The following is a 13,900-nucleotide window of genomic DNA, read 5'->3' on the forward strand; positions in this document are numbered from 1 at the left end:
TTAATGTGAGGTGTGTTCCAACTACTTATAAAAACGTCTAGTGACAGAGCCGACAAGCGTCTAAAAGTTCAAGATTACTGTATAAAGCGTGAAATATATCACTATTCTTAAAATAGGATATTTTTTAAATACATTGATCATTAAATTTGAAACTAGAATCACTATACAATACCAAAAAACACATGGTTAGATAATGTTATCTATCCAATCAATCAATTTTTCGTGTTATGGCTCCATCAAGGTGTTGATTATTCTGCCAATGTCGAGGTTGGATAGTTATCATTTACCGGGATTAGGACACTGTCGTGTTCATATCAAAAGTGATAGTTGCCGTGCGCGTTGGAGGATCTGCCATCTTGTGGCCTGAATCGGAACCATAAACATGTACATTTACACGTCACGTGTTTTCTTGTGCATAGTAGTTTCAGCCATCTTGTGGGCTACACCGGAACAATAAACGTCACATTTACACCTCGCGCCAAAAATCTGACGGCTCCTGTGCTGCCTCCTACAGTTCACGCACGCTCCCTATAATGTAATTAACCATTGTTAACCATTCATAACTTGTGAATTTCAATTTCATTCATTTCATTCTTTTATATATACTGTCATATCATATGTCAAAGGAAGAACTAAACATTTTCATTCGCCAATATTCCAACCTCAAAATATATATTTTTTCTTTCATCCAACAAACGTAAATGATCTACATGAGTCTTACCTACTAGTCGAACTAGTCTATCTATTCAGTAACTTTCACTTTCAACGTCACTCCGATAACCGCTTTCCATGACGCTACAGTTACTACGCGTCATACGTAATTCATTTGCATTTCGTTCAGAAAATTGCATTAATTTGATTCGCCATTGCAAGTTGTTACGTACGAGCGAATACCGTTATTCGGAGTGGGGGCAGAGAGTAGGACGCGCGCGGGGGGCACGTATCGGAGGCGCGGGAGCGCGGCGAGTTCACTCTGTCACTCGGTCATTACGGTATTTTTCTGTAGCGCGTCCCACATTTACGATCGTGAAAGAAAAAGTGACAATGCCCGAAAACAAACCGTTTCAACGCCTTCCGAAGAATGTCGTACCTAAACATTACGATCTAGAACTGGTGCCAGATCTCGAGAAACTAACGTTTACGGGAAAGACAGCAGTGAAAGTATCGGTAAGGGGGAATTTCATCATTGGTTGGTCTGGTCGCCGCAAATTATCTCGTTTCAACATGACGTATTCACTTTCAGATCGTCAATCCTACCAAAGAGATAGTGCTCAACTGTTTGGACTTGGATTTGAAAAGCGTGAAGTTACAGTATGAGAATGGGGAACCTCTGTCGCCGGTGGAAGTGCGGCTCAGCGCAGCCGAAGAGACGGCCACGATCGCGTTCGCGGAGACGCTGCCGGCCGGCGAGGCCGCTCTGCAGTGTGAGTTCACCGGCGAGATCAATGACAAGATGAAGGGTCTGTACCGCAGCAAATACCTGACGCCGAGCGGCGAGGAGCGCCACGCGGCCGTCACGCAGTTCGAGGCGACAGACGCGCGCCGTTGCTTCCCGTGCTGGGACGAGCCTGCCATTAAGGCAACCTTCGACATTTCCTTGCGCGTTCCCGCCGACCGTGTCGCGCTCTCCAACATGCCTGTGAAGGAGGAACAGATAACTGACAACACGCGATTCGTCAGATTCGACACAACACCAATCATGTCCACATATCTGGTAGCTGTAGTAGTGGGCGAGTATGACTATGTGGAGAAGACATCGCGCGACGGCGTTTTGGTGCGTGTGTACACACCTGTGGGCAAAAGCAAGCAGGGCATGTTCGCACTGGAAGTGGCTGCCCGGGTACTGCCTTATTACAAGGAGTACTTCGACATAGCTTATCCATTGCCTAAAATTGATCTGATTGCTATAGCAGATTTTTCAGCTGGTGCTATGGAAAACTGGGGCTTAGTGACATACAGAGAAACATGCTTGTTGGTGGATGAGGAACACACATCAGCTGTGAGACGGCAGTGGATAGCCCTTGTAGTTGGTCATGAGTTGGCCCATCAGTGGTTTGGCAACCTGGTAACTATGGAATGGTGGACTCATCTCTGGTTGAATGAGGGCTATGCTTCATTTGTGGAATTCTTGTGTGTCAACCATCTGTTCCCTGAGTATGATATTTGGACTCAGTTTGTTACTGAAACTTACATCAGGTATGTAAATAAATATTCCTAGTGTATATGAGACTTAAAGTGCATATTTTTTGATACATGTTAATGTGCATCTTTGGTATGATTTACACAATTTTTGATTGCTTTGCATAAAAGAAAGTGCTAACTTGGCATATGCCCAATGCATAAATACACATGAGCCATGAATAAATAGTGCCAAGTCATCACCTTTTGTTATTCCTATGCACACAGTTTTATTAGTAGTTACCATTCTTTTGAATTTATGTTTCTTAGAATGTATTTCATCTTAATTTGAATTCTATTAACAATTTTTAATTTCTAGTTATGTTTGTTGTTGATTGGTTAAAGGTGTTAAAACAAACAAACCTTATTTTATTCTACTGAGTCATTATGGACGATATTTTATAAGGTGTCAAAAATATGCCTTAGCAGACATAAATCCTTTCGAGAAACATAGATTCTGATTCAAAATTGTATGTTTGTGCCACCACTAATACTAATGTATGATTTCAGGGCTTTAGAGTTAGATTGTTTGAAAAACTCACACCCTATTGAAGTGCCAGTAGGCCATCCATCTGAAATTGATGAGATATTTGATGACATCTCATACAACAAGGGTGCTTCTGTCATTCGTATGCTGCACAGATATATTGGTGATGATGATTTCCGCAAAGGAATGAACATCTACCTTACTAGACACCAGGTGAATTTTCTTGTTGTTTTTGTCATATTCTTTAAAGAGCATTTTTTTTATAATGAATCATGCAAGTCTTACCAGCTTGAAATAGGTCAGCCAGAAGTGATCTTGAAATTTTAAATTAAATGCTGAGGTTCTTTGGCCATGAAAACCCAATATCAAGTTGGTGGGAGTTTAGGTTAAAGATTGGTCAGTTGTGTATGTGGTAGGATCAACATTCATCAGGCTCATTTAAATATATTTAACAAAGACTCCATAGCTCTCCTTAGTCTTACCGTGCTAAAAAAACTCCGAGGCCTGGTCATAATGTACCTACAAAAACCAGCAATATGCAGAACATTTATTCCTTGAAATATACAACTTTGTTTATAAAACTTGTACAGCCCATCACAGACAGAGTGATTATGATAATATATATTAATATACCAAAATATATCTTATAGTATAGCTGAGCACTATGCAGGACAACAAGCACCTACTTTGTGAGAGAGATGAAATGTACCAAACTATATTGTAATATACCATGCTATAATATAGCAAAAACCATATGGAAAGAAGCATACTTAATATAAAACTTGGAGATACGAGTGGGGTTGCCATCCATCCGGGTTTCCCCGGATTTGTCCTAGTTTAGAGGGCATCCGGGGAGCGTCTTGGGCTTCATTTGTAGTCCGGGTTTAAAAATTTAAAGTCTTAGGCCGCCCGCGACACTCGCACCACCTGTTTAAAAAAACCTGTTGACATGTCCGGGTTCTAGACTCTAAAATCCGGGGTTTTCACGCGTCTTCTCCTAGTTTCCAAAATTTACAGATGGCAACCCTAGACACGAGTCAAATTATCCATAATCAAGGCAAATTCAAAAACAAAAGCAAGAACTAAAATAATAAAAGAACAAAAGTGGCGCAGGACAGGCCACATGATGAGAGAAAACCTAGATAAGTGGACAAAGGACCTTGTTGCCCTAGATATAATAAAAGAAAGAGTGGTCCACAAAAGTTAAGATGGTTGATGATATAAGTAGAATCCTGTGGCCCTAGTGAACAAGGGTACAAGTCTCTGGCAGTTTAGGTGTATAAGGGCATAAGTGTTACGTGGCACTTACACCCCTTTACACCTGCGCTGCCAGAGACTTGTACCCTTTTTCACTAGGGCCACAGTCGGAGGAGGTAACTGGATGCAAACAGCAAAGGAAAGAAATGGAGGAGGGCTATGTCAAACGGCGAGTTGAAGTTAAAGTTGTGAAACCAAATGAATGTACGGTCGAGGAAATTGATTCTTAAGCAATTTGCGGTTCAAGTAATTTTTGTTGTACATACTTATGCTAAGAGCTGTCTAATGTAAAGTAAACCGTAAACTGCTAAAGAATCAATTTCCTCGACTGTATTACTTATAACTCAATACTTCAATAATAAAGTCGATTTATATTTGTATTATATATCAAAATATATATTATAGCTTCATGTGTGAACTCTGTCGAATAGTACGTAAAATGTATCATATCATAAGATATCTGTTGGTATATTATTGCTACATATGTGACAGGTTTACCACATTCTCAAGGGAATTCCAGATAGTTTTTGTGACAATTTATATGAGTATTTTTAATTTCAGTACAAAAACACTTTTACTGAAGACCTATGGGCTGCTTTGGAGGAAGCATCAAACAAGCCTGTTGGGGCTGTGATGTCCACATGGACTAAGCAGATGGGCTTCCCAGTTGTACAGGTTAGTTTTCACATGCCATACAAGAATATGTTGGAAAATTAAAATATGTGGCCTAGCCTGTCAATGGTTTCTCAACGAAACCTATACATACATATCTTTGTCCAAGTAGTGTTAAAATTATAATAGCAAATGACACCACATATTTGAAGGCACTATTTTAATAACAATGGACCTTAATCATAATAAGGCCTTCAACTCGATTGTCTTCCTTTAAGTGAGTACATTAAATTCATTGCCTATTGTGAGGACAGACAATAGTCCTAATGAAGTTAATATAAACATGTTTAAAACATACAGGGTGTGTGGTTGGCAGGTAAACTCGAAACAAAGAGGCAATGATCGCGTGTTGACGCTGACTCAGCAGAAATTTACCGCGGATGGTAGCCAGGACCCTCATGATATCCTATGGATGGTGCCTATTACTATTTCTACACAGGAATTTCCTTCTAAGGTAAGATGATGACATCGATATTTTATGTTATATCTAACCAGGTAGCCAATACACAAACAAAAACAAAAATCTTCGTTGTCATCTTTATTAAATATTTTTGTACAAATTAGTCCCTTGCAAGCGAAAATGAACGTTAAATAACTACAGTCAAGTGCAGAATTCACTTTGCAAGGAACTCACGAATATCAATTGCTATGGCCATGGGTCGTGTGCAACCGGCACAACCGCGCAATAATAATAACGCGGCAGGAACTTGTTTGCTTTTTAAGTTAGGCGCCAGTGGCTATTTGGAGGTCTACCGGGACCTTCGAAAAACGAAATTTGTATATCTTCTCCGTCTCACTACATTAAGACAAGAGTGATAGAGATGAGATAACCGATCTTGGAATTTCGATATTCGCAGTAGCCTTTACAGACACTCCAGATAGTTTATCTTGTCATCTTAAATCAAAATCGATCTATTATCTTATCAGCAACTTTACACGAGAAGAGTTTCACATTGACCTAAATATTTGTGTTGATTTCCTTATTGATAGTGTTCCACTTCCTTATTCAATAAAAGTGTCAATACCTACTCAATGATTTGCAGCTTCTACAATGTGCGTATTGTTCGTTATCAAATAACCAGCGTTCAGATGAAGATTGCTGCAGGAGCGGGCACTGTAGAATAAATAAAGACATTGAAGTAATAATATTTATTGATTTATGGTATTGTTAGTTTAATGTATTTAGCGCGATATGTACGGCAAAGCACCTCGAATTAAGACAAGTTATAGGTAGGTATTGAATGAAAATTGCAACTAATGTTGTATTGTACACTATAGTTCGTTTTTTTGCATTAGAAAGAAGGTAAACCATCTTGACATTTATTTTTATTGAAAAACTTTTTTTAATCAGTAACTATTACTTATGAAAGCAAAATAATGTAAATGATCGCATATGATTTATAATTGTGACATATTTGCCGTGACTTATTTTTCAAAAGCTTTTTACAATAAAATGACACGTGAAAATCGCTTACCACCGTTATAATCGTAAAAGAAAACGAACTACATATATCTAGTACAGGAAACGCGTTAGAGATGAACCATACTAAACTGCGTGCCCCTTCAAAGCCCTTTCGCTCATATCTAACAATGCAACGCACACAAAGAAAACGAAAGTTGCTATTTTTGCCGTGCTTGGGTGTGTTATTCTGTGTATAAAATTTATTTTCATGTAGGCCAATTTGAAGTAGGGTTGTCTGGGAGAGACTGCTCTTTAGCATTAAGACTGCTAGTTGTATAACTATATTCTGCATAACCTTGTTCATTTATATCAGCTATTGTTATTTGAGGCAAAGATATTATATAACTTAGTAAAAGACAAATAAAGTCTTAGAAAAAAACGTGCCTCGAAAAATCGAGAAAAATTTAAGCACGATATAAATGTGGCCTATACTCGAGTAGATGGCGACACCTTCTGATATTTAACACATATCAGTGAAAGAACATGGGTTAAATAGCCATATGACATACTAAGGGTTTTAGTCTTGTGTCGAAAGATTGCAGTCAATTTAGTTGACTACAAAATTTACTTTAATCAATCCTCTTTGTTTGAGGGCTCCGATGGCCCAGCGTAGGCCAGTCTAAGGGACGCAGCAATGCGGTGAAATGAGATAGCAATATCACTTGCCCCCTCTAACGCAGAAATGCGTCCCTAGGACTTGCCTACGCTGGGCCATCGTGTAGAGGAGCCATGAGATGTATACCGCTGGTGGCCTAGTGGTAAGGGCGTGCGACTTTCAATTCGGAGGTGATGGGCTCAAATCCCGGCTCGTACTAATGAGCTTTTTGGAACTTATGTACGAAATATCATTTTATATTTACCAGTCGCTTATCGGAAACCCTTGTGAGGAAACCGCTCAAATCCTTATTACGTCAATTCTTGACAACGCGAGGAAGATGATGTTTGTTATTTGAGGTCTGCAATAAAGAGTTATTGTGTTGTATGAGCCATAGGTGCTCTGATGCTTGGAGAGGGACGCAGTGCTTAAAATGGTTTATCTTCGCTGTTGGCCGAACGTTAATTAGAATTGAAAATATTGATAATTTAACCATTATAAATTTAACCGTTAAATTTGTTGTATTTATAATAGTTATTTTTAATATTTTCAATTCGAATTAACGTTCGGCCAACACTGTTTATCTTTACCTCATGTAATATTTTCCCTCTTCCCAAATATATGTATTATACGTACATATTAAATTAACAAGTTGTGTCTTAAATTAAATAAGCTTCATAAAGAACTGTACAACTAGTTCTAACAAAAAATGTGCCCTACTTAATGCACGTGATGTTTTAACAATGAATGTTTTGTTCTCAGGTGGCATTGTCTACAGTTTTGGAGAAACGAACCCAAGAAGTTGTCCTAGAAAATGTTTCAGAGTCTTCATGGGTTAAATTAAACCCTGGCACAGTAAGTTATACATACATATATATATTTTAACGGAGGATAAGAAATCTAATTTTTAACATATTTTCTCTCTCTGTAACTAGTTAGATGGTTTTCAGTAGGACAAATTTAAAGGGATTCAAATTTCTGATATACATACATAAACTTATAAACACTCCTTCCTTCTTTTACAACAACAAAGGACCAAATAACCAGACCAAATTACGTAGGTTGTTTTTGATAGGTATGTTGTCAGGAATGTTATAACGTGTTTTTAATTTTGTCGCAGTCTTTTAAAACACCCCAAAAAGTCAACCGGTCTTTTTATTCCACATTATGATAGATTATGTGGATTTAAAAACTAGACTGAAACTCCCGCGTCGCTAGTCCACGTAGATTATGAAATAATCATTTTCAAAGTTAGCGAAATTCGATACCGGAAAAAAAAACGAATAATTGGTTATAAAATTACAATTTTTTTTTTGGGTTTTAATTATAATTAGACCCTTATACAATACACAATTCTGCTCAGTTTCATCAAAAAACATTATTGTAGTTTTATAACGACTTATTCGTTATTTTTAACCGACTTCAAGATTTCAAAAGGGTAGGTTATCATTTTGGTTGTGTTTTTAGGGTTCCATAGCCAAATGGCAAAAAACGGAACCCTTATAGATTCGTCATATCCGTCTGTCTGTCCGATTATGTCACAGCCACTTTTTTTTTAATGTTTGTTACTTCATAACTCCGTCATTTCTGAATCGATTTTGAACATTATTTTTTCGTTTGAATTTATACAGATTGGTCCCGTTTTTGTCAAAACTCAGTTCTGATAATGGAATCCATGAGGCATCGAGGGAACTCTTCCAATGTGACAAGGATACATATAGTGATTTTTGTATTTTCTTTAACAGATCAAGCATTAACATTAAAAAAGTGACATTTGATGAAGTGGAACTGCTGATGATGATCAGAATGGAACTCTTCAACGACGCATAGTACACATTTGGCAATTTGTCCTCTTCACTGTGTTTGTTAAGCAAATTAGATTTTCAAGACAATTTTTTGTCAAGTTCGAGTTGTGACGATGGGGTCCATAAGGAATCGAGGGAACTCCTTAAATGTTAAAGGCATATATATAGTGATCTTAGTATTTTCGTCAACAAATCAAGTATTTACATTTGTAGAAGTGACATTTGATGAAGTGGAACTGCTGATGATGAACAGAACTCTTCAACGATGCATAGTTCACGTTTGGCAATTTGTTCTCTTCGCATGTATGTCAAGCAGTTAGCTTTTCAAGGCATATTTTTATCAAGCTTGAGTTCTGATGATGGATTCCATGAGGAATTGAGGGTACTTCTCAACTCTTTTAAGCATATTTATAGTAAGTGAGTAAATATTCTTTATTGTGCACCTTACAGTTAAAAATAGAAAGGAAATGAAAAATCACTTAAAAGCTAGGTAACACTTCCAGACATCCTTTTTGTAGCAGGAAACTATGAGCTTACAACATTGAACGGGTAGTGCCGATGGTACGGTGACGGGAAGTGTCGTGTGTCAAACTTTGCTAAAGATAGCGCACAGCCTTATTTGTATATTTATATTTTTATGAATTTGTTTTATGATGTCAAAAAATTCTCTGAACATCGCAATTACAAACTTGATCAAAATCTTAATGTAAACAAAACAGTTCCACAAATAAGATATTAATGACACGCGATTTTCGAACAATTCAAACGTAGTATTGCTAACCCGTGATTTTTAGGGTTCCGTAGCCAAATGGCAAAAAACCGAACCCTTATGGATTCGTCATGTCTGTCTGTCTGTCCGCCCGTATGTCACAGCCACTTTTTTCAGAAACTATAAGAACTATACTGTTGAAACTTGGTAAGTAGATGTATTCTGTGAACCGCATTAAGAGTTTCACACAAAAATAGAAAAAAAAAACAATAAATTTTGAGGGTTCCCCATACTTAGAACTGGAACTCAAACAAAATATTTTCATCAGTGTGGGGTATCTATGGATAGGTCTTCAAAAATGATATTGAGGTTTCTAATATATTTTTTTTCTAAACTGAATAGTTTGCGTGAGAGACACTTCCAAAGTGGTAAAAAAAAATATATGATGTAGGTACATACAAATGCAAACTTCTAGCGAAAATTGGTTTGAACGAGATCTAGTAAGTAGTTTTTTAAGGTTCCGTACCCAAAGGGTAAAATGGGACCCTATTACTAAGACTTCGCTGTCCGTCCGTCCGTCGGTCACCAGGCTCCTATGACATGACATATAAATATTTCGTTTAATAATTTATTTTATTTATTTATTGTATTTATTTGGAGATCCAACAGCTGTGACATTAACATAGAAAAATATAGTAGATACAGGAAGCCAATTATAGGAACTCACCGGTGGTGACATAATACTAAACTAAGATTACGCACTATTGCAACCACATTTGAATTTGGCGGGCATTATTTTTTCTTAAAAATCGATATGGGTGTCATATCCGAGGTTCCTCGGGGTTCCGATTACAAAAATGACGTCCATTTTGAAATACAAGGTGGCGGGCATTATTTTTTCTTAAATATTGATATGGGTGTCATATCGGAGGTTCCTCGGGGTTCCGATTACGAAAATGACGTCCATTTTGGAATCCAAGATGGCGGACATTAATTTTTCTTAAAAATCGATATGGGTGTCATATCCGAGGTTCCTCGGGATTCCGATTACAAAAATGACGTCCATTTTGGGGGTTTTTGGAGATTTCAAAAATAGAGTCCATTTTAGAATTAAAGATGGTTGACATCACTGCTACACACATGGACACCCATTTCAAAAAGTGACGTCCTTATCCGCCGCCGTCCTTATTTTCAAAATAGATTCCATTTTTGAAATCTACACCCCCAAAAACCCAGAAAACAACACCCATGACGACTTTTTCAAAAAAGTGACGTCCGCCATCCTTTTTTTCAAAATGGACGCCGTTTGTAAAATTATTACACATAAATGAAACCTAAAAACATTTCCCTACTCTTTTGGGAAGTTGTGTAAGTCTGTGACAACCCTAGGTAGGTACGGTGACCTTGAGCGGTGTCGGCATTTACGCAAACATCAAAGGCGTCGGCCCACTGTTACTTTTTACACTGTGATAAAACATTAAGCGAGAAAGTGTAAACGACGCGACGTTTTAAAATGAACAATTGTGACAGGTCGGTTACTACCGGACCCGATATGAGCCCGGCATGCTGGCGCAGCTGGTGGGCGCGGTGCGCGACGGGTCGCTGCCGCCGCTCGACCGGCTCGGGCTGCTCGACGACTGCTTCGCGCTGGTGCAGGCTGGACACACGCACACGCACGAGGTGAGCTGGTAGCTAACGTGGTTTTGGACCGAGCGAGCGAGAAGTACGAGTAAGTGGACAGCGGCTCCGATTCAGCATGGGCAAAAATGTTTTTACAGTACATATGGGGCTACTTTATAGCACTAGTGCGAGAAGTAGCATATTATGTTACTGTGTCGAACATTTAAAGGGCCATATGTACTGTAAAACGTTGTACGATACATGTGCGAATAGGTAATTCGCAACTCGTGTCGATTTAAAACACTCCCTTCGGTCGTGTTTTAATTTATCGCCACTCGTTTCGAATTTCCTATTTTTCGCACTTGTATCGTAATGTACTATTGTATGTCTAGCAGCCGGCTCTTCTACATTGCATTTCTCAACCGATTCTCGTGAAATTTTGTTAGCAGATTGGATACTTACGTGTTTTATTGTAGTTTGTTTTGACTTTTTGTTTAAAAATAGCGGATTATACTCGTGAGATCCGTAGCTCGCAAAGACACTGCTTATAACTTATTTGCTATTATAAAACACCCTATCCCATCCCACAGCGCACACACAAAATTCAACCATTTATTTTGCGGATATGTCTCGAGCCTTTTCCACTCGTGCTACGCATATTTTATACAGTTTTCGTGAGTTCACCCCCAAATATATATACACACAAATGTTATCCAGCCTGAGCTTTGGAAAATTGCATATTAATCTGAACTTTCGCTTATAATTAATAGTCCACTTTCCTTGTGTAAGTGGAAATACCAGATATGGACACATAATTAGCAAAAAATGACAAATTTGCATTCTGTCAGACGGCAAGCCGGCTCGTTTACTACATGCTTAAAAAACATCAACTTCCTTATGCTCCGCGTATATGTGCAAATTAAGTGGTATCAACCATTCAACAGGAACAAACTTTATAAATTATATTTATATAGTTCTACTCAAACTTATCACGCGACATTACACTTGTTACAGTCCCTGAAACTCATGGAGGCATTCAACAATGAGGCCAACTTCACCGTTTGGTCGTCAATATCTAACTGCATGTCTAAGCTGAGCGCGCTGTTCTCCCACACGGCACTCGACAAGCCGCTTAAGAACTATGGGCGGCAGTTGTTCGGGCCGGTCACTAAGCGCCTGGGCTGGGACGCAGAAGACAAGGAAAGCCATCTAGACACCCTGTTGAGGAGTCTTGTGCTCAACAAAATGATAAGCTTTGAGGATCCAGACACCATCAAGGAAGCTAAGAACCGGTAAGTAGCCTCATTTATGTTGTTCATGTCACCATCCTCCTAGTTTATTTTCTTCCACTAGATAAGTCGCTTTAAGAAGTATGCCTGGGCTGGGGCAAAGAGAAAGGATAGTCATTTGGTGATCCGCTTTGAAAACCCAGATACCATCAAGCCCATCAATGAGGCTAAGAGTCGGTAAACTTGCTTCATTGATTTTGTTCATCAGCAATAGGTTCATTAGCAGCATCTCTTTATTTATCTTTCTTCTCAGGTAAGGTTTTTTACAATATGAATATAAAAGTAAAATATAAAAACACATACGAAAACAATACAAAATACATATAAACACATAGAAATATTAACCCGCCAGTAGCGGGGCAGGGCCCAAGCTGCCGGTGGTCAGGGCCGCAGAGTGAGGAACCTTCTGTATCTGACTCTTGATTCAGCCTGGGTGGCTCTCTAGGTGTTGGTTGAGACTACAAAAGTTAGACTCATAGTTTAATAAGCGGCGTCATGTGAAATTCTACATTTCCTTATTCGAGTTATCACATAAATAAATGATGTTATGAATAATTATATGTTTGTGTAATAATGTCCTATAAATATTTATTTATTTTTTTATTTTTATATCCCTAAATGTACTACTAGCTGATAATTACATTAAGCCTAAAGGGACACATTTGGTCAAGTATAGTTAATATTTTGGGATTTCCTCTTAGTGATAACAAAAACTGAAGTAAATAAAGGCACTTTACTGTTATTCATCGCAGTAGATATCGAAATTGGTTCAACCACAACACTTTATCCTTGTGGTTTTATGCAGTTTATTCTTGTATAAGTAAGTTATACCTACAGAAAAAATATTATGTACGAGTACCTATATTCAATTACCTGTAGGTAAATATAATGTTGCCGTTATTCTGTTACTTTGTAAATAAAGTTTATTCATACCTATTTAGCTTTTTAAAAGTACCTTCGTTTCATTGTACATACCTAAAAAAATTGTGAAAAAATGTTGGACTATTTCTTCATATTATCTCACGAATTACGAGGGGTGGCTGAAAAATAATCTACCTGACTATGAAAGAAAAAGACGTAGCTGGGTAGTTTATTTTTTATTTTTCGATATAATCTCCTTCTACGGAAATGTATTTATTAGATTTGTCAAATAGCGATAATAAACCTTTAATAAAAAAATCTTTCGGTTTGTCGTCAAAATATTCGTTCACCGCGGCATCATCTCATTATCAGTAGAAAATCTCGCCCCTTGAGATCTTTCTTTAAAAGTCTGAACAGGAAATAGTCACAGGGGGCTAAATCTGGGCTGTAAGCGGGGTGGTCGATGGCGTCGAAGCCATTTCTGGCCATGGCTAACTGATAGTGCGAGACGTATGCACAGGTGCGTTGTCGTGTAAAATCAGAACCCCTCTGCTAAGTTTGCCCCTCCTTTTTTCTTTTATGACGTCTCTCAGCTGGCAAAGTAAATTTGCGTAATAATCAGCATTCATTGTCTTTTTCTTAGGTAAATAATCTACCTTCAGCATCCCAAAAAATTGTCGCCATAAGTTTGCTGATTTGCCGATGGACGAACCTTGAGGACGAACTTCCGAGGAGGCTTTTGTCTTTTAATTTCCATTGTAGTGATTCCTGTTTACTTTCTGGGTCCCATTGTCTAATCCAAGTCCCATGACATGTCACAATCCTGGAAATAATTTCTTCCTCTTTGCCGCGACTCATGTCTAAAAACTACGTTGTTTTATCTGCGAAGGCGTATTTCCTTCTTTAGTGAGATGTTTAATCACTGAACGTTGCTCAATTTTGATCATTTTTCTGTAGCGACACGT

The 13,900-nt window shown here is 38.1% G+C and overlaps 1 protein-coding gene across 2 annotated transcripts in view; it reads left to right on the forward strand.

Annotated features, from left to right (window-relative positions):
• Positions 1 to 318: 318 nt before the first annotated feature.
• Positions 319 to 13,900, forward strand: part of LOC133523488 (puromycin-sensitive aminopeptidase) — a 31,395-nt gene continuing 17,813 nt past the window's right edge. Inside the window, exons 1-9 of one of the 2 annotated variants that reach the window (XM_061859117.1) lie at positions 319 to 535; positions 1,007 to 1,167; positions 1,244 to 2,196; positions 2,689 to 2,878; positions 4,484 to 4,597; positions 4,911 to 5,048; positions 7,414 to 7,506; positions 10,696 to 10,845; positions 11,800 to 12,077. In XM_061859117.1, coding sequence (XP_061715101.1) covers positions 1,045 to 1,167; positions 1,244 to 2,196; positions 2,689 to 2,878; positions 4,484 to 4,597; positions 4,911 to 5,048; positions 7,414 to 7,506; positions 10,696 to 10,845; positions 11,800 to 12,077 — 2,039 coding nt within the window. In that variant the 5' untranslated portion in view covers positions 319 to 535; positions 1,007 to 1,044. Of the gene's footprint in view, positions 536 to 555; positions 1,168 to 1,243; positions 2,197 to 2,688; positions 2,879 to 4,483; positions 4,598 to 4,910; positions 5,049 to 7,413; positions 7,507 to 10,695; positions 10,846 to 11,799; positions 12,078 to 13,900 lie in introns of those variants that run through there. The other variant, XM_061859116.1, reaches the window with a different exon arrangement.

This window comes from Cydia pomonella, chromosome 12, assembly GCF_033807575.1.
Source record: "Cydia pomonella isolate Wapato2018A chromosome 12, ilCydPomo1, whole genome shotgun sequence".
NCBI classification, from domain to species: domain Eukaryota; kingdom Metazoa; phylum Arthropoda; class Insecta; order Lepidoptera; family Tortricidae; genus Cydia; species Cydia pomonella.